This window comes from Typopeltis vanoorti, chromosome 7 (genome assembly GCF_054136105.1).
Source record: "Typopeltis vanoorti isolate ZY-2024b chromosome 7, IOZ_Tvanoo_1.0, whole genome shotgun sequence".
Classification (NCBI taxonomy): Eukaryota; Metazoa; Arthropoda; class Arachnida; order Uropygi; family Thelyphonidae; genus Typopeltis; species Typopeltis vanoorti.
This window is the reverse complement of record NC_143555.1, coordinates 152,640,670-152,664,891: the sequence shown is the minus strand read 5'-3', so window position 1 is coordinate 152,664,891 and position 24,222 is coordinate 152,640,670. Positions and strand designations below refer to the sequence as shown.

The 24,222-nt window shown below is 35.1% G+C and overlaps 1 protein-coding gene across 1 annotated transcript in view; it reads right to left on the bottom strand.

The window, feature by feature from the left end:
- l(2)09851 (WD repeat-containing protein 1 l(2)09851) overlaps positions 1-24,222 on the bottom strand; it is a 64,617-nt gene that overhangs the window by 33,113 nt on the left and 7,282 nt on the right. The window contains exon 3 of the mRNA XM_090396200.1: positions 9,426-9,636. Within this exon, the coding sequence (XP_090252326.1) occupies positions 9,426-9,636 (211 nt within the window). The remainder of the gene's footprint in view (positions 1-9,425; positions 9,637-24,222) is intronic.

The following is a 24,222-nucleotide window of genomic DNA, read 5'->3' as shown; positions in this document are numbered from 1 at the left end:
GCACTGAATAGTTCAGAAAACCTGGACAGAGGGACGAATTCCCAATGATTGCAGTAGAGCTCTAATAGTGCCCATATATAAAAAGGGAAACAAAACTGAATGTGAGAATTACAGAGGTATTTCCCTACTGAGTGTTCCTGGCAATATCTATGCAAGCATACTTGAGAAACAGATGAGAAGAATTGTGGAAGAAAAGCTTGGTGAAGATCAAGCTGGATTCAGGCCAAATAAAGGCTGTCAGGATCAGATTTTCACTTTACAACAAATAGTTGAGAAAGCATGGGAATATAAGAAAGATCTGTATTTAAGTTTTGTTGATCTGGAAAAGGCATATGACAAGGTGGCAAGAGAGAAGATATTCAATACGCTACAGTTATATGGCATAAATGGGTCATTATATCAAGCAATACTTAGTCTGTAAATCAGTAGTTAGAATTGAAGGAAGTACAGGAGGATGGTTTAATGTTAAATCTGGTGTGAGATCAAGGATGTACATTATCCCCTCTGTTATTCATTATCCATATGGATCACATTATGAAGGAAAGCAGTATTAAACATTATATCAGAATTGGAGATGTTAATGTCAGCTCTTTGCTTACTTTGGACGATGTTATACTTCTAAATATAATCCGCTACAAGTTTCCAAGATTCCCTGACTAAACTGAATAACTGTTGTAATAGATATGGTATGAAGGTCAGCAATAAAACGATAAAGACAATGAAAATAGATAGAATCATTGAAAATATCAACTGTGTTGTGAACGGGGAACCTGTGGAATGAGTAAAATATTTCAGCTACTTAGGCACGATTTTTTCTGAAGATGGTAAATTAAACATGGAAATAGACAACAGAATCAGCAAAGCAGGTATGGTACGAAGTAAATTGAATAAATTCATATGGAATAAGAGAGAAAGTCGGAACACTAAATTAGCTGTATATAAGACAGTGTTCAAACCAGTTTTAACTTATGGATCTGAGAGCTGGGTCGGCACGATTTTTTCTGAAGATGGTAAATTAAACATGGAAATAGACAACAGAATCAGCAAAGCAGGTATGGTACGAAGTAAATTGAATAAATTCATATGGAATAAGAGAGAAAGTCGGAACACTAAATTAGCTGTATATAAGACAGTGTTCAAACCAGTTTTAACTTATGGATCTGAGAGCTGGGTCAGAAGTAAAACACTTGATCAAAGACTAGAGACGGTAGATATGAGAGTGCTGAGAAAGATTAGAGGCATGAACAAATGGCATCAATGGTAATATCATATTAAAAACGAGGATATTAGGAAAGAACTTGACATTGTCAGCATCCAGGAATGCATTAGCAGAGCTGATCTCAGGTGGCATGGTCACTTAAACAGAATGGGCAAGGAAAGATTAGCAAAACAAGTGTTCTCTGCCAGGTTGGCAGGAAAACGACCCAGAGGAAAACCAAGATATAGGTGGATTGATACGGTAGAATGCGCCTTAGATGATAGAAATATTTTGGGAAAATTTGGAGAAAAGACCAAAGTTAATAATAATGGCAAATATCTGTTGGATTTCTGCTCAGGACATGGACTGGTTATTACTAACACCATGTTCCAACATAAAAATGTGCACAAATTCACATGGAGAGAAGAGGCTAGGAATAAAAAAAGTCTCATTGACTATGTTATTGTTGATAGTGATGTTTTCTCCCTGCTGCAGAACACCAGAGTGTACAGAGGATTTGAAATTGGAAGCGATCACTATTTAGTCTTGAGCAAGATAAAATTGAATTTCATATCGAAAAGAATAACATGTAAGAAAGTTTTAAAGCGAATAAAAGTTGAGCAGCTCTCAGATGTGAGCTGTAGGCTAAAATACATAAAGATTATTGAAGAAAAAATGAAATAGTTTGAGAACAGGAATCAAACCTTGGAGATTCAGTGGCAAACTCTGAAGAAAACATTGATTGATTCTGCCAGAGCGGCATGTGGTGAGGTTGTGTGCAAGGATAAAAAAATCAGAACTTCCTGGTGGACACAGGAAGTTAAAGAGGCAGTGAAGGAAAAGAAGAAAGCATATCAAAAGTTCCTGTCAAATAAGTCAGCTTGTGCTCTTAGAGAATACAGAGACAAATGCAAGAATGCTAAACACTGTGTAAAACTAGCTAAACAAAAGTCATGGGTGGACTTTGGCAAGAATATAAAAAAAAAATATCAAGAAGGTGGTAAAATATTCTGGAGGTTGTTGAAGAAGCTTAGGAATGGAGGAAAGAGTGCTGTAAAAAGATATCCTTGAAGTATGGAGTAATTACTTTGAAAAACTGCTAAATGAAAGAAGCAGTGATGACAGCACAGTGGTTAAAAAACACTGACCAGGCATGCAGGCAGGAATACATATCCATACTAGAAGTAGAAAAAGCCATCAAAGGATTGAAATGTGGAAAGGCAGTAGGAGTAGATGATATTCGACCAGAAATGCTGAAGTATGGTGGTATAAGAGTCTTACAGTGGCTGCACTGCATAGTTCAGAAAGCCTGGACAGAGTGACGAATTCCCGATGACTGGAGTAGAGCTCTCATAGTACCCATATATAAAAAGGGAAATAAAACTGAATGTGAGAATTACAGAGGTATTTCCCTACTGAGTGTTCCTGGCAAGATCTATGCAAGTAGTATACTTGAGAAACGGATGAGAAGAATTGTGGAAGAAAAGCTAGGTGAAGAACAAGCTGGATTCAGGCCAAATAGAGGCTGTCAGGATCAGATCTTCACTTTACGACAAATATTCGAGAAAGCATGGGAATATAACAAAGATCTGTATTTAAGTTTTGTCGATCTGGAAAAGGCATATGACAAGGTGCCAAGAGAGAAGCTATTCAATACACTACAGTTATATGGTGTACTTAGTCTTTAACTGAGTTGTAAGTCAGCAGTTAGAATTGAAGGAAGTACAGGAAGATGGTTTAATGTTAAATCTGGTGTGTGACAAATATGTACGTTATCCCCTCTGTTATTCATTATCTATATGGATCACATTATGAAGGAAAGTGGTATTAAACATGATATCAAAATTGGAGATGTTAATGTGCTCTATGCAGATGATGTTATACTTCTAAATAAATCTGCTACAAGTCTGCAAGATTCTCTGAGTAAATTGAATAGCTGTTGTAATAGATATGGTATGAAGGTCAGCAATAAAAAGACAAAGACAATGAAAATAGGCAGAATCATTGAAAATGTCAACTGTGTTGTGAATGGAGAACCTGTGGAACAAGTAAAACATTTCAGCTATTTAGGCACGATTTTTACTGAAGATGGTAAATTAAATATAGAAATAGACAACAAAATCAGCAAAGCTGGTATGGTGGGAAGTCAATTGAATAAATTCATATGGAATAAGAGAGAAATTAGTCGGAACACTAAATTAGCTGTCTACAAGACAGTGTTCAAACCAGTTTTAATTTATGGATCTGAGAGCTGGGTCAGAAGTAAAACATTTGACCAAAGACTAGAGACCACAGATATTAGAGTCCTTAGAAAGATTATAGGCGTGAACAGATGGCATCAATGGCAATATCATATTAAAAACGAGGATATTAGGAAAGAACTTGACATTGTCAGCATCCAGGAATGCATTAGCAGAGCTAATCTCAGGTGGTATGGTCACTTAAGCAGAATGGGCGAGGAAAGATTAGCAAAACAAGTGTTCTCTGCCAGGTTGGCAGGAAAACGACCCAGAGGAAGACCAAGATGTTGGTGGATTGATACAGTACAAAGTGCTTTAGACGATGGAAATATAAGATCTGATAATGTTGGAGTCTTGACAAGTAACAGACTGATTTGGAGGAAAATTGCAGATAAGAAATTAATAATGATGTAGTTTTTTTCATGTAGTACTATCATATCCTGTACACCCCTTGAGTGTACATGTCAGGTGATGATAATGTTCTTCTTTTTCAATATGAAATTCAACTTTATCCTGCTCAAGACTAAATGGTGATAGCTTCCAATTGCAAATCGTCTGTACACTCAGGTGTCCTTAACCAGGGAGAAAACATCACTATCAACAATAACATAACTGGTAATTAATTTATGGAATTAACAACGCATATAAAGTATATTAATTAAAGATAACTTTAATGAATCACTTCTATATTTCGGCAATGTCACATTGCCATCTTCAGGAACATAAAGATATGGTATGTGCACTAAGGAACTAACAAAGCAAATGAGGAAGAAAGTAAGAAACTAATTCTGTTCCTAAAGTCCTAATGGTGCCCTCTTGTGGGCTAATTTGGTAGTCTTGGCAGTTGGGCTGAAGTTCTCATAATGAAAGTCTCCCAAATTTGGGGCAGTTTCATGCACCCAAATTTGTTGAGGTTAGGAACGTTTTTTAGAGCTGCTGAAGATTCTTTGAATAATCTTTCGTATTTAAACTTGCTGCGATGGATTATTTTTGTTTTCTTCCAACGAATTTTATGGTGGGTATCTAAAGCATGGTCTGCCAGCCCAGATATTTTATTATATTAATTATCTTTAATTAGTATACTTTATATGCGTTGCTAATTCCGTAAATTAATTACCAGTTATGTCTAATCAACGTATAAGTCTTACTACTACAACAATAACATAGTCAATGAGACTTTTCTTATTCCTTGTCTCTTCTCTCCATATGAATTTGTGAACATTTTTATGTTGGAATTGTGTTAATGGTGATCTATTAGAGGCTCGCACGAGCTCCTTGTTAAATTTTTCTGAAATTTGCAAGCCCCTTGTTCATCTTGTTTAATAATCTTGTAGAACTAGAAAATATCACTGTGGAATGTATACATGCTACTATAATGTCTACTTTAAATTAGTATGGATTTTCTGATAACTATATAAAAAATCATTTCATTGCATTTTGTTCTGATGGAGCTATTTTAGCAGTGTAATGTTAGGAAACAAATCAGGTGTTGCAATCAAACTTCTACAAAAATTTTCCAACGTTGTGATTTCGCATTGCTCTCATCGTTTACACTTAGCATTAACGATTCGATAAAAAACATTAAAGAAATAAATCATTTTGAAATATTTATGGATAAATTATATGCTTTTTTATCATCAATCACCAAAATATCAACAAGAATTAAATACGATTGCAAAAGACCTTGGTATTGAAATTTTAAAGAACGGCCAGGTGACTGGACCACGATGGGCAGCTTGCAGTTTACGAACGGCTCTTGCTGTGTGTAGAAATTACCCAGCTTTATGCAAACATTTTGCATCAAATGATAAGTATAAAGGCCTTTTAAACAGACTTCTCAATTTGGAATTTTTTAAACAATCAATCATCAATGATTGATATCCTCCAGGAATTATCATATCAGTCAGAAGCTCTACAAAGTCGCAATATAAGTATTATAATGGCTAAATTAGGCTTTTTTTTTTTTTTTTTTTTTTTTTTTTTGCTCGGCGATGCGAGCCCTTTGTTAAAATTTCCATAGCTCACCACTGGTAATAACCAGTCCATGTCCTGAGCAGAAATCCAACAGGTATTTGCCATTATTATTAACTTTGCTCTTTTCTCCAAATTTTCTCAAAATATTTTTGTATGTCTGACAATCATTTCCTATTCTGCTATTTAGATCTCCAACAAGGACCAACTTTTCCTTTTTCATTGTGTCAGTTGCTTCCACTAAAGCCTTTAAAGGTTCCACTAAGGTAGAAGAACCTTCTGTGGTACCATAGGCACAAATAAGTCTCATTGTCCAGTTCCCCATTCTCATATTTGCCCCAATTTGAGACTGCCTGCCATTCAAGAAGATTAGCCTCGTATTTAGTGTTGAATGCTACTACTCCTTTTCCTTGATATCATTGCCTGAATATAACATTTTGTATTTATTGCTCAGAAAAAGTCTCACCAGTTTTTGCCTTTTTTATTTCATCCCTATTATGTCAATTCTGGTACTTATCCAATTCCTCAGCTAGCTCCATTTCTTTGCAATTCAGGCTTCTTATGTTGATAGTACCAATCTTGAACTGTTGTGATGGGTGGGATTTTAGGATTTGTTCCAGTAGTTGACTTTTCGCTGTTTGCCCTGGTTCCCTGGTGAAAACAACGGGAGAACTTGTTTAACCGGGTGATGCCCCAGACAGCATGAAATTCTGTCATTTTATACCATCATTTTTTTATTTTGGTTTAAGCCAATTAGACTACAATTTGGTCAGCTAAATCCCAAATTGCCAGCCATCCTTGTTCGTTCCATATCCAGGTAGATACCTAACAGGGTGCACCACGAGAAGGTGAGGATTGGACATTAGGTTAGAGGCGCTGATCATTTTTCCGCATTCCTTTAAAGGCTATGTGGAGGTCTCCTCTCAGTTATATAGCTTTGATCTTTAAGCAACCCCAAATGTAGTTATGTAACTATTAAACTTCTAAATTAATCCAGTAGAAGACTGCAGGATTCTTTGACTAAATTGAATAACTGGTGTAATAAATTAAGTATAAAAAATTAGCAATAAAAAGACATAGACAAACAAAAATATGTAGAAATATTGACACCATTAACTACATCCTTAATGGAGATCATAGAGCACAAGTAAAACATTTCAGTTATTTAGGCACAATTTTTAGTGAAGTTGGCAAATTAAATATGAACATGGACAACAGAATTAGCAAAGTTGGTATGGAAGTGAACTGCAAAAATTTATATGGAATAAGAGAATAATTAGTCAAAAGATTAAAGTGACTGTACACAGGAGAGTGTTCAAATCAATTTTAACTTATTGATCTGAGAAAGATTAGGAGATATCAATGAAAATATGATATTAAATTGAGGATATTAAAAAATAACTTAACATTGTTAGCATTTAGGAATGTATTAGCAGAGATAATCTCAGGTAGTATGGTCATTTAAACGGAATGGGAGAGGAAAGATTAGCAAAACAAGTGTTCATTGTCAGGATAGCAAGAAAAAAAGACCCAGAGATAAACCAAGATCTAAGTGGATTTGACAAAGTAAAAGTGCCTTAGAAGACAAGAATATAAGATGTAATAATATTGGAATCTTGACAAGTAACAGATTAAATCGGAGAAAAACTGTCAATAGGAAATTAGTAATGATGTAACTTTTTCACGTAGTTCAATCATAACATCCTGCATATCCCTCCTTCTTACATGTAGGAATTTGATGATGACAATGTATACTTTTCATTATTTTCCTCTAGTTCAATCATCAAAAATAAAATAAAATATTATACAGAAAAGCATGGTAGTTGTTCCTTTCAAAAATAATCTGATACTTTTTTATATTATTTATGGAAAAAAATTCAAAATCCTGTAACATAAACTTTCCCATATATTTTAGTCTCCAATAAAGTCTTTCGATATATCACCAGATTTAAAAATCTATTTTGCATTTAGCTTCACAATTCTTTACTTTATCTTTTTACTTCAGGTGATTTCCAGAAACAAGGTAACCCTTCCTAATCTTGTAGAATAAATGATGCTTTTCTTTTTTCTTAGATTTTTTGGAAAACTCCAAACAAGTCTTTATTTGTTTTTTTTGGGTTAAAGGAATATATGTGGTCATTGAAATTATTGACAAGGTAAAAGTGCCTCAGAAGATAAGAATATAAGATGTAATAATATTGGAATCTTGACAGGTAACAGATTAAATTGGAGAATTTTTTTAATTGTCCTTATCCATTATTTTGAAATAGGTTTTTAGATTATTTTATTGCTTTCCTGATAGAGTGAAACTTTTACTTTGTTTTGCATGCACTTATACAGCAGCACATGTGATTACATACCACAGTGTTTTACTGCGCTGCCCATGACACCACAATTATAAAGTGGATATTTATTTTTCTGTATCAGATCTGTATCTGTATTCATGCCTATTATTTTCTTTAGACATGCCAGTCATAGGCAAATATATCATATCTGATTAATACAGATTGAAATATATCTATACCTCTTAGAAATTTAAACATATCAAAGTAACAAATCTTATGTCTTCCAGATAGCTATGGTTTATCTACAAAGTACAAGTAATGATTTGTCCTGTGTCTGGCAGATGGCAAACCGGAAGTATGAAAATGAAAATGGTCTGTTATGTCTTACCTCATGAGCAAAGTACACAATGGCACAATACATATGGTGTCCAGCATGAATGTAATAATAAAAATAAATAAATCAGCTAATACCTTTTATTCCCTCATAGGAAGTAGACGAGATAGCTGGCCCAAGACTATCACTAATTATAAGTGGCAACCAATGAAGAGACTGGCAAACAACTCAAAGTCAGTCATGTAGTACTATAATTGTCCCTTGATGTTACATAATAGGAAGTTGATTATGAATTGCACCTATCAATATTTTTTTCAGATTCTGCCGCACAGACTATTCTTGTTTTCAAACTCTCAGTTTTGCAACAAATTTTAAGCTGTTCAACTTCAGTTCTTTTTGAAACTTTCTTATAAATTTACTTTTTCGTTGCGATACTCATTTTAGCCTATGAGACCAGATAGTGAATAATTCTTATTTCAAATCCTCCATATGGACTTGTATCCAAGATACTGCTATCAACAAAATCATATTCAGATTTGTTAGTACTGACTAGATTTGAGAGCAGGACTCCAACAAGCATTTACTATTATTAATAGTTAGCTGTCTTTTTTTTTTTAACAAAAGCATTTCTGAAATCATCATCATATATCCTCAGAAGATGCAAGATATTATAACAGGCAAACAACAATTAAGATTTCATCACTATCTAATCACAATTTTCTGTCAAATTGGAAATTATTTGTCATCCTTCTTATTTGATTGGCTCTTATGTGTCAATATTTTATCATCTTAATTTCTTCTTTAAGGAAATGACCCTCGATTTATCTCATTAAATTTACAATACATTACTTTACTTTTATTTAGGCTCCAATAAGAACATTCACATTGAACAACACTGAAAATTTCAATCTCTCTCTCTCTTCCCAGAAAAAAAGGCTAAATTATAACATAATGATGATAACAATACAAAGTGACACTAATAATAGGTTATCTTTGTTGCACAAATTATCTAAAAAGAAAATCTCCAAAAAAAGGGAGAAAAGATCTGCATAATATAATATACAATTTACCATTCTTATAAAAAATGGTAAACCATGAATAACATACTCTTTTAGCAATGAGCATATTAAATCACTCCCATGAAATGATCCACTAGCCTATTACGAATGACTCTTTTTTAATTACCTCATGGAAAAAAAAGTCATTCTTCCTTCCTAATTACCAGACACGATTCAATTCCTCATGATCAGGTGGCACCAAATACTTGGTATTTTCTATTACATTTCTATAACATTTTATTTTGCAAAACATTTTCTCCAGCCTATTCTCATCTGGAGCCTTTCAAAAAATAAAATAAAATAAAATAAAAAATACTGTGAATTATTATATATTCCTACCTGGACTAGTAGAGCTCCAGTCAATGGCAAATCCTTCTGTCTGATGCCCTCCAAATGAAAATATAGGTTTGGGTGATTCATCATTACGGACATAGCTTGTCATCACACGATGATCATTTACAGCTGATAGAGGTAGTGTCAGATCCCAAAGGTGAACTTTACCTGTTTCAGACCAACTGGCTGCAATGGACCGATCTTCATAAAAATTCATCTAAATAATGCAAAGGAAAGCAATGATTTATATATATGTGTGTGCTCTTCTCTCTTTCTCTCTCTCTCACACACACACATAGGACACAGAACAAATCCAAACCAATAATTACATAAACAGGGTGATCAAAATTAAAGTATCCCTGTTTAAGGCCTCATGGAGTACCATCCAGTGATCCAAATGCTGCAAAATTTTGCAGGAATACATTGTGCATCAGTGGTGCACCCAGGGAGGTTACCAAGGGGGCCCTGGCACCCCCCAAAAGAAAAAGTTAAAAAACATTAGAACATTTTCCAAAATACTTTTCCTAATTAAAATTCATTTTTTATTTATTGTGTCATGTCTTCTATTTCTATACTACTTATTAATTAGGGGTCACATAAGGTAAGAGAACCCTATAGCAGTGTTTCTCAACCTATGGTCCACGACGATGGAACAGGTGGTCCACAGGCTTAAATTAACCAAATAAATCTATATATTTTAATTATCCAAACTAAACAAATTAAAATTGAATAAGTAAGTAAAAATTATTAAAATAAAATGAATACTTAAAAAAAATAGTGACAGAATTCTGCCACTATTTTAATTTGTAGCGGCAGAATGATGAGTAATAAAAGAGGGGTGAAGTGAAAAACAATATGGTTTTATTGCTTCCACCTTCCCTTGCTGTTTTGTCAGATTTGAAGTGAACATGTGGCACCAATCTTCCACATGACCACATTTCGACCAATTGCTTGTTGTTTATTGATTTTTATTGTTGAAGGTTGTCTCCTTCAACCAAGGCTCAATATTCAATATATCTTCAGAAATGCTAAGTAATACTTAGACAAAATGTGTTGTGAGTTAACTCCAGCATCTATATTTTTCGGAAATCGTGCGAAAAGCAAGCTGACAATTGAGTTGAAATGCTAATCTCTTCAACCGAATTCCAATAATATGTGAAATTGCCATAACAGCATTCACTATATATATATATATATCTTAGTTTTAACATGTTTACGAATTTTAACACTTTCGGTTGAATTTTATTGCTGCCAAGGGAACTCACACAATCTAATTAATAACAAGTTTTTAGTTAGATACTGTTTGCCAGTGCAACATATGGTTTTGCTTGAGTCTATATATACAGCATGGTTTCTGTATGAGGGGACGTGATTTATTAATTAGTGTCGTTTTTATTCCAGTTGTCTCTAATTGCACTATTTGTTGAAAAATATATTACACAGACTGTCTCTGCAATATAGTGGCTATTGGAGGAGGGCGTGTTGTTTACAGTGGGAGCAAGTTACTATTGCCCTACTCTGAACGTGTTCCAGCTTTTTTCATTTGCAAGGTATATGAGAAACTTTTTAATTTCTTTTTTCGAAAAGTAAAATCAGGGGTGAGAGTTACATGTGGATAAGTACATTGGTACCTTCTTTAAACGGAAAAATATCTCGGATGACAGTGATAATACAAAACGAGTTTGTAATGACAGTTTTTGTGTAGTTTCTGAAGAGAAAGAGCTCTGCAACAAATCCACAGAAACACAGAATTCCTATCAGTTGCAATGCGATAATATTAATACGCTTAATGAAAGGAAAGATTTGCTGACTTGCTGGACACTCGACCAGTGGATCACATTCAAAGGTAAATACAATTGGTTAGTTTGTAATAACATTTTTCTGTTTTGTGACTTTTCTCCCTTTATGGTAATTATGCCTACATTATTGTGTTATTATTCAATAATTGTTTACAGTTTTGAATGTGTATATAAAGTCAATATCAACAGTAGCCTGATTACGAATGCATGATGAAAGGGATAGGGAGGTTTGGAGCTTCCCCGGATAGTATTCAAAAGGTAAATACAATTGGTTATTTTGTATTGGGTCGCGAAACTTATTAGTTTAGAATTTAACCACTGGGAAAGGGTTTGTGTCCACCTCAAAATTCTGAAACAGAATTTGGAAACATTTTCTGAATAACTTTTTATAAGAAATTTCTGTGATTTCATGATCCATTTCAGGCTTGCAGTCATGAGAATGACCTTTCGTTATCGAAAAAAGAGCAGCTAATTGAGCTTTCGAGTGAGAGTGGGCTTAAAATGCAATTCCGTGATTCTGGATCTCACCTTCAGTGAGAAATGAATTTCCCAAATTATTTGAAGTCGAAAATCTTCATGCAGTTTTCTACAACCTTTGCGAGAAATGATTTTCATCGCTCCTTCAAACAAAAACAAAATACAGAATTTGTCTTAGTGTGTGTGCCGATCTTCGACTGAAGTTGACCAATATTGAGCTAGATATCCAGCAACTCTGCAAGGTTGAGAAGCTCATCCATTTCATTAAAAGTAAATAGTAACATAATTATATCATTTTATTTATTTGTTTAATAAAAATTAAAACTTTGTTTTAATTTTTATCCACAAAATCTAATTTTTTATCTATGTATCTGGCCTGGTTGTCTGCCTCTCCAGCCAAAAGAATGCAAGTTCGAATCCAGCGTGGGCATGGATGTTTGTGATTGTCTGTGAAAATACTAGTGGTAGTGGTCGGCAGTAGGCAGTAAGCAGCGTTGGTGTAGATGATGATGATGATTATAGTTGTGGTTGGTGAAGACTGAGAGTTGTAGAGTAGGTGCCCTTCCTCAATATGTCTTTGGACTACCTGGAGATGTTATGTAATAATAATATCGACAAGCTTTATATGTTCATTGTGCATCACACAGTTTGAATTTGGCACTTGGAAATGCTATATCTGTGGGAAATAAGAAATTGCATTGGCATAATTGAAAAGGTACAGAATTTCTTCAATACCCCTAAAAGACAGGACGTCCTTGTTGTTTATAATATTATAATATTAATATCTTTTAAGATTTATAACATCTTTATTTAGCTTGCAAAAAATATTTACGTGCACCTTACTATTGTCAAAATAATGCAAAAATCTTAGTTACCTCTTAATTGCCCTAAATTTTGTTGATGATGATGTGGCTCATTTAAATACCGTTCATGAAACACCAGATTCTTCATTTAAAGATATTATTGATGAAGTATGTATAAAAGCCAATAATTTTAATATTGACATTAAAAAGCCAAGGACTTCATCAAAACAAACATTAACGTCCAAAGTTCCAGCTGAAGCACACCACCCACCTTAAGCATGCCACAGAACATGGGGTGCTTAAGGGTCAAAGCTGTATAACTGAGAGGAGCCCTCCACATAGCCTTTAAAAGGAATGCGTAGACCCGACCAGGGCTTCTGACCTAATGTCCAATCCTCACCTTCTCGTGGTGCACCCTGTTGGGTATCTACCAGGATACTGAACGAACAAGGATGGGCTGGCAATTTGGGATTTAGCTGACCAAATTGTATTCTTATTGGTTAAACAAAATAAAAAAATGATGGTACAACATGACAAAATTTCATGCTGGCTGGGGCATCCCTGGTTAAACAAATACCCCGTTGTTTTCGCCAGAGAAACAGGGTGAACAGTGAAAAGTCAGCTACTGAAACAAATCTGAAAACACACCACAACTCAACATCACCAGAGTTAAAGATCAGAACTATCAACATAAGAAGCCTGAATGGCAAAGAAATGGAGCTAGCTGAAGAATTAGATAAGTACCAGTTCGACATAATAGGGATGACTGAAACAAAAAAGACAAAAACGGGTGAGATCTTCCTGAGCAATAAATACAAAATGTTATATTCAGGCAATCAAGGAAAAGAAGGAGTAGCCATAGTATTCAACACAAAATACGAGGCTAATCTTCTTGAATGGTAGTCAGTCTCAAGTAGAGTAATGTGGGCAAATATGAGAATGGGGAACTGGACAATGAGACTTATTTGTGCCTATAGTCCCATAGAGGGTTCTACTCAGGTAGAAGTGGAGAAATTTTTTGAGGCTTTAGAAAAAGCAACTGACACAATGAAAAAGGAAAAGTTGGTCCTTGCTGGGGATCTAAATAGCAGAGTAGGAAATGATTGTGAGACATACAAAAATATTTTGGGAAAATTTGGAGAAAAGAGCAAAGCTAATAATAATGGCAAATATCTGTTGGATTTCTGCTCAGGACATGGACTGGTTATTACTAACACCATGTTCCAACATAAAAATGTGCACAAATTCACATGGATAGAAGAGGCTAGGAATATGAAAAGTCTCATTGACTATGTTATTGTTGAAAGTGATGTTTTCTCCCTGGTGCAGGATACCAGTGTACAGAGGGTTTGAAATTGGAAGTGATCACCATTTAGTCTTGAGCAGGATAAAATTGAATGTCATATTGAAAAGAATAAAATGTAAGAAAGTTTTAAAGCGAATAAAAGTTGAGCAGCTCTCAGATGTGAACTGTAGACTAAAATACAGAAAGATTATTGAAAAGAAAATGAAAGAGTTTGAGAACAGGAATCAAACCTTGGAGATTCAGTGGCAAACTCTGAAGAAAATATTGATTGATTCTGCCAGAGAGGCATGTGGTGAGGTTGTCTGCAAGGATAAAAAAAATCAGAACTCCCTGGTGGACACAGGAAGTTAAAGAGGCAGTGAAGGAAAAGAAGAAAGCATATCAAATCCTTTCTTTTAGGCTTACACAGTCATCCGAATGCATTTTTGAAAATTATGGACACGACTACCGTGTTTGAATAAAAACTTTAGTTTAATATAACTAATTAATATTTAATGTGTTCTTTCTTGCGTATAGGGATTGTCTCGGATCAAGTTGATCGGAAAAAATCAACAGAATCCTACAACATTATAACCTCAATGCCACCGTTAAACCATATTCAAATCCTCTAAGGATCCTCTCCTCCCATTAGCACATCCTGGAGTCTATTGCATCCGCTGCACCTGTAACTTACCGTACATTGGTGAAACAGGATGGACAATCCCTATACGCAAGAAAGAACACATTAGACACATTAAATTTAACCATTATGGTGAAGCAGACCTCTCAGACCACACACTCAAAACCTTACACCAAATCAACTGGAAAAACACCTGCTCTTTACACCGCACAAAAACCTGGTACGAAAGGAAATTTAAGGAAGCCTGCGAAATCCTGATAAACCACCCAAATATCAACAATAAAGATGGCATGAAAATTCCAAGGATCTGTATGGCAAACATTCAGCCTACCTAATATATAAGATACTCTAGCCAATCCTTAGCTAGTATTAGAAACCATTCCATACCAACTGGCTGGAATGTGTACATGATGTTAATATATGTATATAGATAGATACTTGTTGTTGTGGCCAATGTATTTCTACAACCAACAGATAACGCTAATAATATGACTGTAGCATTGATGTATAATTTTTTTTTTTCCACCAGAGGTCAGGCCAACAATTGTTGTAGCGGTTGGTCAGTGTCTTTAACAAACAAATTTGATTGTAGTGTAGCTTGTTTTCTGTGTATAGTTGTATGCTCCAGAAGATGACCTTTGACATAAAGGTCGAAACGACGAATGTAGATTTTAGTTATATTAAACTAAAGTTTTTATTCAAACACAGTAGTTGTCTCCATAATTTTCAAAAATGCAAAAGCATACCAAAAGTTCCTGGCAAATAAGTCAGCTTGTGCTCTTAGAGAATACAGAGACAAATGCAAGAATGCAAAACACTGTGTAAAACTAGCTAAACAAAAGTCATAGGAGGACTTTGGCAAGAATATAGAAAATAAATATCAAGAAAGTGGCAAAATAATTCTGGAGGATGTTGAAGAAGCTTAGGAATGGAGAAAAGAGTGCTGTAAAAGAAGTTAGAGATGATAAAGGTGACATGAAAACGAGAGAAAAAGATATCCTTGAAAAACTGCTAAAATGAAACAAGCAGTGATGACAGCACAGTGGTAAAAAACACTGACCAGGCATACCGTCAGGAATACATATCCATACTTGAAGCAGAAAAAGCCATCAAAGGCTTCAAATGTGGAAAGGCAGCAGGAGTAGATGATATTCGAACAGAAATGCTGAAGTATGGTGGTATAAGAGTCTTACAGTGGCTGAACTGCATAGTTCAGAAAGCCTGGACAGAGGAATGAATTCCCGATGATTGGAGTAGAGCTCTCATAGTACCCATATATAAAAAGTGAAATAAAACAATGCGAGAATTACAGAGGTATTTCCCTATTGAGTGTTCCTGGCAAGATCTATGCAAGTATACTTGAGAAATGGTTGAGAAGAATTGTGGAAGGAAAACTTGGTGAAGAACAAGCTGGATTCAGGCCAAATAGAGGCTGTCAGGATCAGATCTTCACTTTACGACAAATAGTCGAGAATGCATGGGAATATAACAAAGATCTGTATTTAAGTTTTGTAGATTTGGAAAAGGCATATGACAAGGTGCCAAGAGAGAAGCTATTCAATACGCTACAGTTATATGGTGTCAATGGGGCATTATATCAAGCAATACTTAGTCTTTATTTGATTTGTAAGTCGGCAGTTAGAATTGAAGGAAGTACAGGAAGATGGTTTAATGTTAAATCTGGTGTGAGACAAGGATGTACATTATCCCCTCTGTTATTCATTATCTATATGGGTCACATTATGAAGGAAAGTGGTATTAGACATGATATCAGAATTGGAGATGTTATGTCAGCTCTTTGCTTTATGCGGATGATGTTATACTTCTAAATAATTCCGCTACAAGATTCTCTGACTACATTGAATAACTGTTGCAATAGATATGGTATGAAGGTCAGCAATAAAAATACAAAGACAATGAAAATAGGCAGAATCAGTGAAAATGTCTACTGTGTTGTGAATGGAGAACCTGTGGAACATTTCAGCTACTCAGGGACGATTTTTAGTGAAGATAGTAAATTAAATAGAGAAATAGACAACAAAATCAGCAAAGCTGGTATGGTGGGAAGTCAATTGAATAAATTCATATGGAATAAGAGAGAAATTAGTCGGAACACTAAATTAGCTGTATACAATGCAGTGTTCAAACCAGTTTTAACTTATGGATCTGAGAGCTGGGTCAGAAGTAAAACACTTTACCAAAGACTGTAGACTGCAGATATGACAATCCCAAGATAGATTAGGGGCAGGAACAGATGACATCAATGGCAATATCATATTAAAAACGAGGATATTAGGAAAGAACTTGACATTGTCAGCATCCGGGAATGCATTAGCAGAGCTAATCTCAGGTGGTATGGTCGCTTAAACAGAATGGGTGAAGAAAGATTAGTGAAACAAGTGTTCTCTGCCAGGTTGGCAGGAAAAAGACCCAGAGGAAAACCAAGATATGGGTGGATTGATACGGTACAAAGTGCTTTAGATGATAGAAATATAAGATCTGATAATGTTGGAGTCTTGACAAGTAACAGACTGATTTGGAGGAAAATTGCAGATAAGAAGTTAATAATGATGTGATTTTTTTCATGTAGTACTATCATATCCTGTAGACCCCTTGAGGGTACATGGCAGGAATTTGATGATGATATCCTCATTATAAAAATCTCTTTTTTAACACATCTGTTATATTATCTATAGGATGGTCCCTACTCTTATTTCTTTCTTTCCTTTTCTTCTTTCTTGTTCCTGTTCCCCCAATGCTATTAGAGTACTCAAGGGCTAGGGGTGAATCTTTCTATGTTTCTACTTTTTTCATTTCTTCATGCATAGAAGGCAATGGGAAACCACTAAGCTTCTACTTTTCCCTAGCTTGGATGAGCAGCAAGGATCAAAATGATGAGCGATGCACAGTTCAGGATGGAACTCCTGGGTCCGGAACTGAGCAATTGGCTACCAGGGAGGTCACTTGTTCCAGTATGGATAATGACCAGATTGCATGTCAATCATATGAAGCATCTTTACAAAAGCCTGTGGGAGGTGGAGAAGAGGAAAATGGAATATATTCATGTGGAAAAGGGGCTAAAAGTAATTTTCACATTGGATCTTGGAATGTGAATACCTTGCTACAAACTGGAAGATTGGAGATTGTAAAGATGGAGATGCTAAGATTGAAAATAGATGTTCTGGGAATGCCTGAGGTGAGATGTAAAGGAAAAGGAGATTTTAGAACAGAGGATGGAATGAGAATAATTTATTCAGGAGGGGAAGAGTAACATCAAGCAGGTGTTGGTATAATATTGAATAAACAAGTGGCAGGATGTGTAGAAGGCTAGCAAATCTCAGACAGAGTTTTGGTGGTAAAGATGAAAGCAAAACCAAGAAATATTCTACTTATTCAGGTATATTTATCTACTTGTGATTATGAGAATGAGAAGGTAGAGAGAGTTTATGGCAATACAGAACAGGGTTTGAAATGTAAAGAAACAAAAGATATAATTATAATACAGGGCGATATGAATGCAAAAATTTGAAGAGGAAGATATTGTTGGGTTATACAGATTGAGAGTGAGAAATGAAAGAGGAGATATGCTGTTGGATTTCTGTAGAAATCATGATTTAGCAATTATGAACACTTGGTTTAAGAAACATTCAAGAAGATTGTATACATGGAAAGCCCCAGAGGAGGATATAAATAGTAGAAGAAATCAAATAGATTATGTTTTGATAAACAAAAGATATAGAAACATTATAAAAGATATGACAACATATCCAGGAGCAAACTGTGATACAGATCGTATATTGCTGTCAACTAAGATTAGGATTAATCTAAAAAAAAGGTATCTCCAGGGAAATGGAACAAATCATGGAACATGGAACGGCTGAAGATACCAAGTATGGCGAATGAATTTGCAAAGAAAGTAGAGGAAGAAATGAATGAGAGAAATATACAAGAAAGTGACGATGTAAATGAAAAATGGAAGATTCTGAAAGAAAGCATAATTACTGCTACAGAATTACATTTAGCCAAAAAAGAAGAGGAAAGAGAGAAAAGAAAGAAACCAATGGATGATGGACAATATCTTGAGGAAAATAACACAAAGAAGAAAGTTAGTTAATAGTAAAACAGAGGAGAAAAAAAAGCAGAGTAGGGAGATACAAAGAGAGATAAAAAGGAAAAAGGAAGCGTGGTTAGATGAAATAAGTAAAGATTCAACAGCAAATGTAAAAAGAAATGACATAAAAGGTGTTTATCTTCTTATTGTGCTATCTTCTATCGAAGGTCAGCGACCATCTTGGCGAACCAACTGCAATCTTGTGTTAATCTGAGCAGTTGTGCACTGCTCTTTCCTGTCCATGTCTTGATGTTGTCAAACCATGATATTCTTTTTCTTCCTCTAGTTCCTTTGCCATCAATTCTTCCTACCAAAATAGTTTGTAGAAGTTGGTATTTGCTGTTTCTCATGATGTGTCCAAGATATGATGTTTTTCATTTCTTGATTATTTGTACAAGATGTTTAGCTTTGCCAATGGATTTTAAGACATCTTCATTGGTAATTTTTTCTGTCCATGATATCTTTAGCATTCTTCTGTATAGCCACATCTCAAAGGCTTCGATTTTCTTGATGGTTGTCGCCTTCAATGTCCATGTTTCAACTCCATAGAGCAGAATAGACCACACGTAGCATTTCAGCATTCGGCATCTGACTTCCATGTTTAGGTCTTTATTGCAGAATAGTGTTCTCATTTTCATGAAGGACTGCCATGCAACTTCAATCCTTGTCTTTATATCTATTTCTGGATCCCACCGTTCATTAAGCCAGCAACCAAGATATTTATATCTTGACACTTGATCAATATTTTTCCCATTGAGTGTCAGTTTCATTGATGAGGCTGGATGTTTGCTGATGTTCATGTATTTTGTCTTGTTGATGTTTATATTTATTCCCATTCTTTGGCTTTCTATGTATACTCTGTCAACGAGTTTTTGGAGATCCATAATGTTATCTGCAATTAGCACGGTGTCATCTGCATATCGTAGGTTGTTAACAATCTTTCCATTTATTGTGATTCCCTCTGGACATTCTTCCAATGCTTTTTTAAAGATTACCTCTGCATATATGTTGAACAGGAGTGGTGAGAGCACACATCCTTGTCTCACTCCTCTTTTGATGTTAATATCACTGGTGGTAATGTTGTCTAATTGAACGGTAGCTGACTGATTCCAATACAGATTTGTTATTAGTCTTATGTCTTGTTCGTCTAGCTTTATTTGTTGAAGGATTTCTATTAAGTTGGTGTGTGTCTGACTTTGTCGAATGCTTTTTCAAAATCTATGAAACACATAAAGACAGATTTCTGTTTTTCTATGCATTTTTGTATCAATATTTGGGTACAGAAAAGGGCCTCTCTAGTACCAAAACCATTCCGAAAGCCGAATTGTGTTTCACTTAGAGTTTCTTCACTTTTTCTATAAATGCGATTCTGAATTACTTTCAAAAATATTTTTAATGTTTGGCTCATTAGACTAATAAGTCTGAAGTCACCACAGGAATTCACTTTGGGTTTCTTTGGGATAGTGATAAATGTAGATTTGAGCCAATCTGATGGAAATTCATCACTTTCATATATTTTATTAAATAGTTTTTCAAGAAGTTTGATGTTATCTGGTTCGATTGATTTTAAAAATTCTGTTTGCACACCATCTGGTCCACTGGCTTTTCCTGTTTTACTTGTTTGTATAGCATTCTCTATTTCGCATTTCATGATTGCTGGTCCTTGAATGTTATCTTTTATATTTATAGGCTTCTGTCTAGTATCATTGAAAAGTTCTGTTACATATTTTATCCAAATCTGTGCTTTATTCTCTTCTAGAACTATTTTCGTCTCTTAGAGACACTATTTGCTTTTTCCTCAGTTTTCCGGAAATTTCGTTGATTTTCTTATACAGATTGAAATTATCATGTTGTTTCTGAAGCAGTTCAATTTCAGTACATAAATTTTTCATCCAATTTTCCTTGGCTTCTTTTATTTTTTTCTTGATGATGTTATGTGTTTCTGTATACCTGGCTAGGTCTTTGTTTTTATACATTCTTCTTGTATCAATAAGAGAAAGAATCTCATCTGTCATCCATTCCTGTTGTTTTATATTATTCACATAACCTACTTCTTCAATACTTGTTACGACGGCATTCTTTAAGCTATTCCAAAGAGATTCCACACTTTTATTTTCTTCTATGTTAATCTGTTGTAATCACAGGTTAAGCTGTGTCTTGGCATTTTTATTTATGTTCGGGTCTTTCAGTTTTTCTACATCAATTTTCTTTTTCTTCTTTTGTGATTTTTTAGCTGATTTTAATCTAAGATGTATTTCTGCAACTATGGGATTGTGGTCTGATGAGATATCTGCTCCAGGATAAGTCTTTGCACTCTTTATACTACTATGGAATCTTTTATTTATCAGTATATAATCAATTTGATTTCTGACAATATTATGTTGGTTATCTTGAGGCGATTTCCAAGTGTACAGTCTTCTGGGTGGAAGTTTAAACCAGGTATTTGCTATTGTTAGATCTTCTTCCTCACAGAATTGGACTAGGCGATCTCCTCTGTCATTTCTGGTGCCTAAGCCATGTTCGCCAACAATTTCTCCATCACCCCCTCTTCCCACTTTCGCATTGAAGTCACCCATCACTATGTTTATATCATGTTTCTTTGTTAGGTTTTTAATCTGTTTTAGGTGTTCATAAAACTCTTCAACATCTTCTTCACTTTTGTCAGCTGTGGGTGCATAAGCTTGGATGATATTTATGTTAACGGGTTTCCCTTAAGTTGTAACAGCATTATCCTTTCAGAAAATGGAATCCAATTTAGTATTGATTTATTGATTTCTTCATCTACTATTAGAGCTACACCATGTCGATGTTTGTTCTCATCATTCCCAGAGTAATACATTGTCATATTATCTTGTTGACACTTTCCAGATCCTGGCCATCTCGTCTCGCAAATTCCCAAAATCCGGATGCCCAGCCTCTTCATTTCTCTTGTGGCATTTCTTAATTTGCCAGCTTCATACAGAGTTCAGACATTCCAAGTTGCAATTTTAAAAGTGGACATCATTTTGAGCCCGGAGATTCTTCACACCCCTGTCCCATTTAAGGGACGCCAGGAACTTGGGGCCAATTGTAAGGGTTTGCTCGCCATGGTGGTTGTTCTGGAGATAAGGTAGAGCAGTAGTTTCTCCATTTGCTTTCTGCTCCGCAGTATTACAGACGTACACAATATAATCATATTGCCATCTGCAAATCTCTGATCACAAGCTTTTCCGTCATCATTTGGCTTCAACCTTGTGTCAGTACTGACAATGTTGCTTCCCAATGTCAGGGGTGGTGACCCCAGTAGGTACTTATTTAATGGCGGCACTACTCGCCATGTCACCGAGTTGTCATTGGGCTTTGTGAGGTTTTAAGTGAGACAGAGTTACCACTTCTGCTCCCCCACGCCCTGATAGCTCAGTCGCTGTTGGTCCACGGCTGCTTATTCGCCAGATTGCTCTGCTTATATCGCAGCTAACCTCCATATCTGAAGGCTGTTCCCCGATCCACCACCTGGGGACGCACCCGGTAGTAGTCAGCTCTGCCCCGGGTATTTAGGTGTTTATAAAAACATTAATATGATGACAAGAAGGAAAAAGATACAAAGGACTGGAGCAGTCAAGAATTAAAGAAGTGAAATTCTGATAGAAAAAGAGATGGGAAGAATATGTAAGTAAACTTTATGAAGACAGAGAAAGAGGAGAAAATCAAATAAAAGAGCATAGTGGGCAGAGACTGTACATCATGAGGGAGGAATTGAATCTAGCAATTCAAAAGATGAAAGAAGGAAAATCCCCTGGAATAGATAGTATATAGATAGAACTTATGAGGAATATAGGTGAAAAAGGTATGGAAGTGTTATGGCAAATTATTAATTGAATTCATGAGGGACAAGATTACCAGGAGTTTAGAAGATCAATTTTTATCCCCATTCCAAAAAAGATGGGAGTTTTAGACTGTAACAATTTTAGAACAATAAGTCTTATAACTCACACAGCAAAAATTCTGGCACAAATAATTTTAGAGAGAATTAAGAATAAAATAGAAAAAGAAATGAATAAGGAACAGTTTGGATTCCAAACCAACAGCTAGAGAGGCTATAACTTGTCTAAGAATTATTGGGGAGAAAACACTAAATCATGGTGGAAAGTTGTTTTTAGGATTTCTAGATTTTGAAAAGTCATTTGATACAGTGAAACATAAATGGCTTTTTGATATTCTAGAAAATATTAATACTGACTGTTATGACTTGGAAATTCTAAAGAGATTATATTGGTCACAAACAGCGTCAGTATGTGTAAATGGAGAGGAAACAGGAGAATTCCCGGTGGAGAGAGGAGTTACACAAGGATGCAAGCTATCACCATTATTGTTTAACCTTTATAGTGAGCAGATGCTTAGAGGGTGCTTGAGGATGTAGAAGAAGGAATAAAAATAAACGGAAAAATCATTAATAACTTAAGATATGCAGATGATGTAGTGGTGATGGCAGAGTGAAAATGGATTACAACAAATTGTTCAAAGAATTGAAAACTCTTGTAAAGAATATGGACTAAGGATTAACACAAAGAAGACAAAATAATGATAATAGGCAGAAAATAGGAGATAATGTAAAGATAAGATGCGGAGGAAAGATTTTAGAAGACGTGGATAGATTTCAATATTTAGGTAGCTGGATCTCAGAGAAAGGAACTTCAGAGTTGAACATTAGAAATAGAATAGGCAAAGCTAAATTGGCATTTATGGAAATGAAGAGAATTTTAATAAACAAGAATATTAAAATAGGTGTAAGAGTTGGAATAGTTAAAGCAACAGTATTGCAAGTTATGGAAGTGAGTCATGGACATTCAGAAAGATGTGGAAAGAATTAATGCATTGGAAATGTGGTGTTATAGAAAAATGGAAAGGATTAGCTATATAGAGAGAATATCAAATCAAGAAATTTTAAGAAGAGTTGGGATGGAAAGAACACTGCTCAAGAATACTATGCAAAGAAAGACCAGATTTGCAGAACATCTTCTGAGAGGTTCTTCTGGACACCTGACAAGAACTATATTAAAAGGGAAAGTTGAGGGGAAGAGAAGACATGGAAGACCAACTAGAGAGTGGCTCAGTGATATCGTGGAATGGACTGGTTTAAGAATGACAGAGGTGACAGACAGAGAGAAAGAAAAAAGAGCTGCTCATCTGCTGCAATCCTCTTGCTAGAGGATGTTACCGGATGACGACAACGAGAAAAATTAGCCAAAACACTAAACTTGGAGTATACAATACAGAATTCAAACCAGTTTTAAGTTATGGAACTGAGAATTGGATTAGAAATAAAGCACTCAATCAAAGATTAGAAACCACAGATAGATTTCTGAGAAAAATTAGAGGAGTAAACAGATGGCAGCAATCACAGAATCATATTAAAAATGAAGATAATGGGAAGGAACTTAACATTGTTAGCATTCAAGCATGTATGAACAGAGATAATCTAAAGTGGTAAGGTCAATTAAACAGAATGGAAGAGGAAAGGTTAGTAAAACAAGTGCTTGATACCAAGATGGCAGGAAAGAGATCCAGAGGTAGACCAAGATCTAGGTAGATGATTCAGTCAGAAGTGCTGTAAAAGAACGGAATGTCAAATACAACATTGGAATGCTGACGAGCAACAGTCTAATTTTGGAGGAAAGTTATTGATAGGAGATTAATGATAATGTAAAC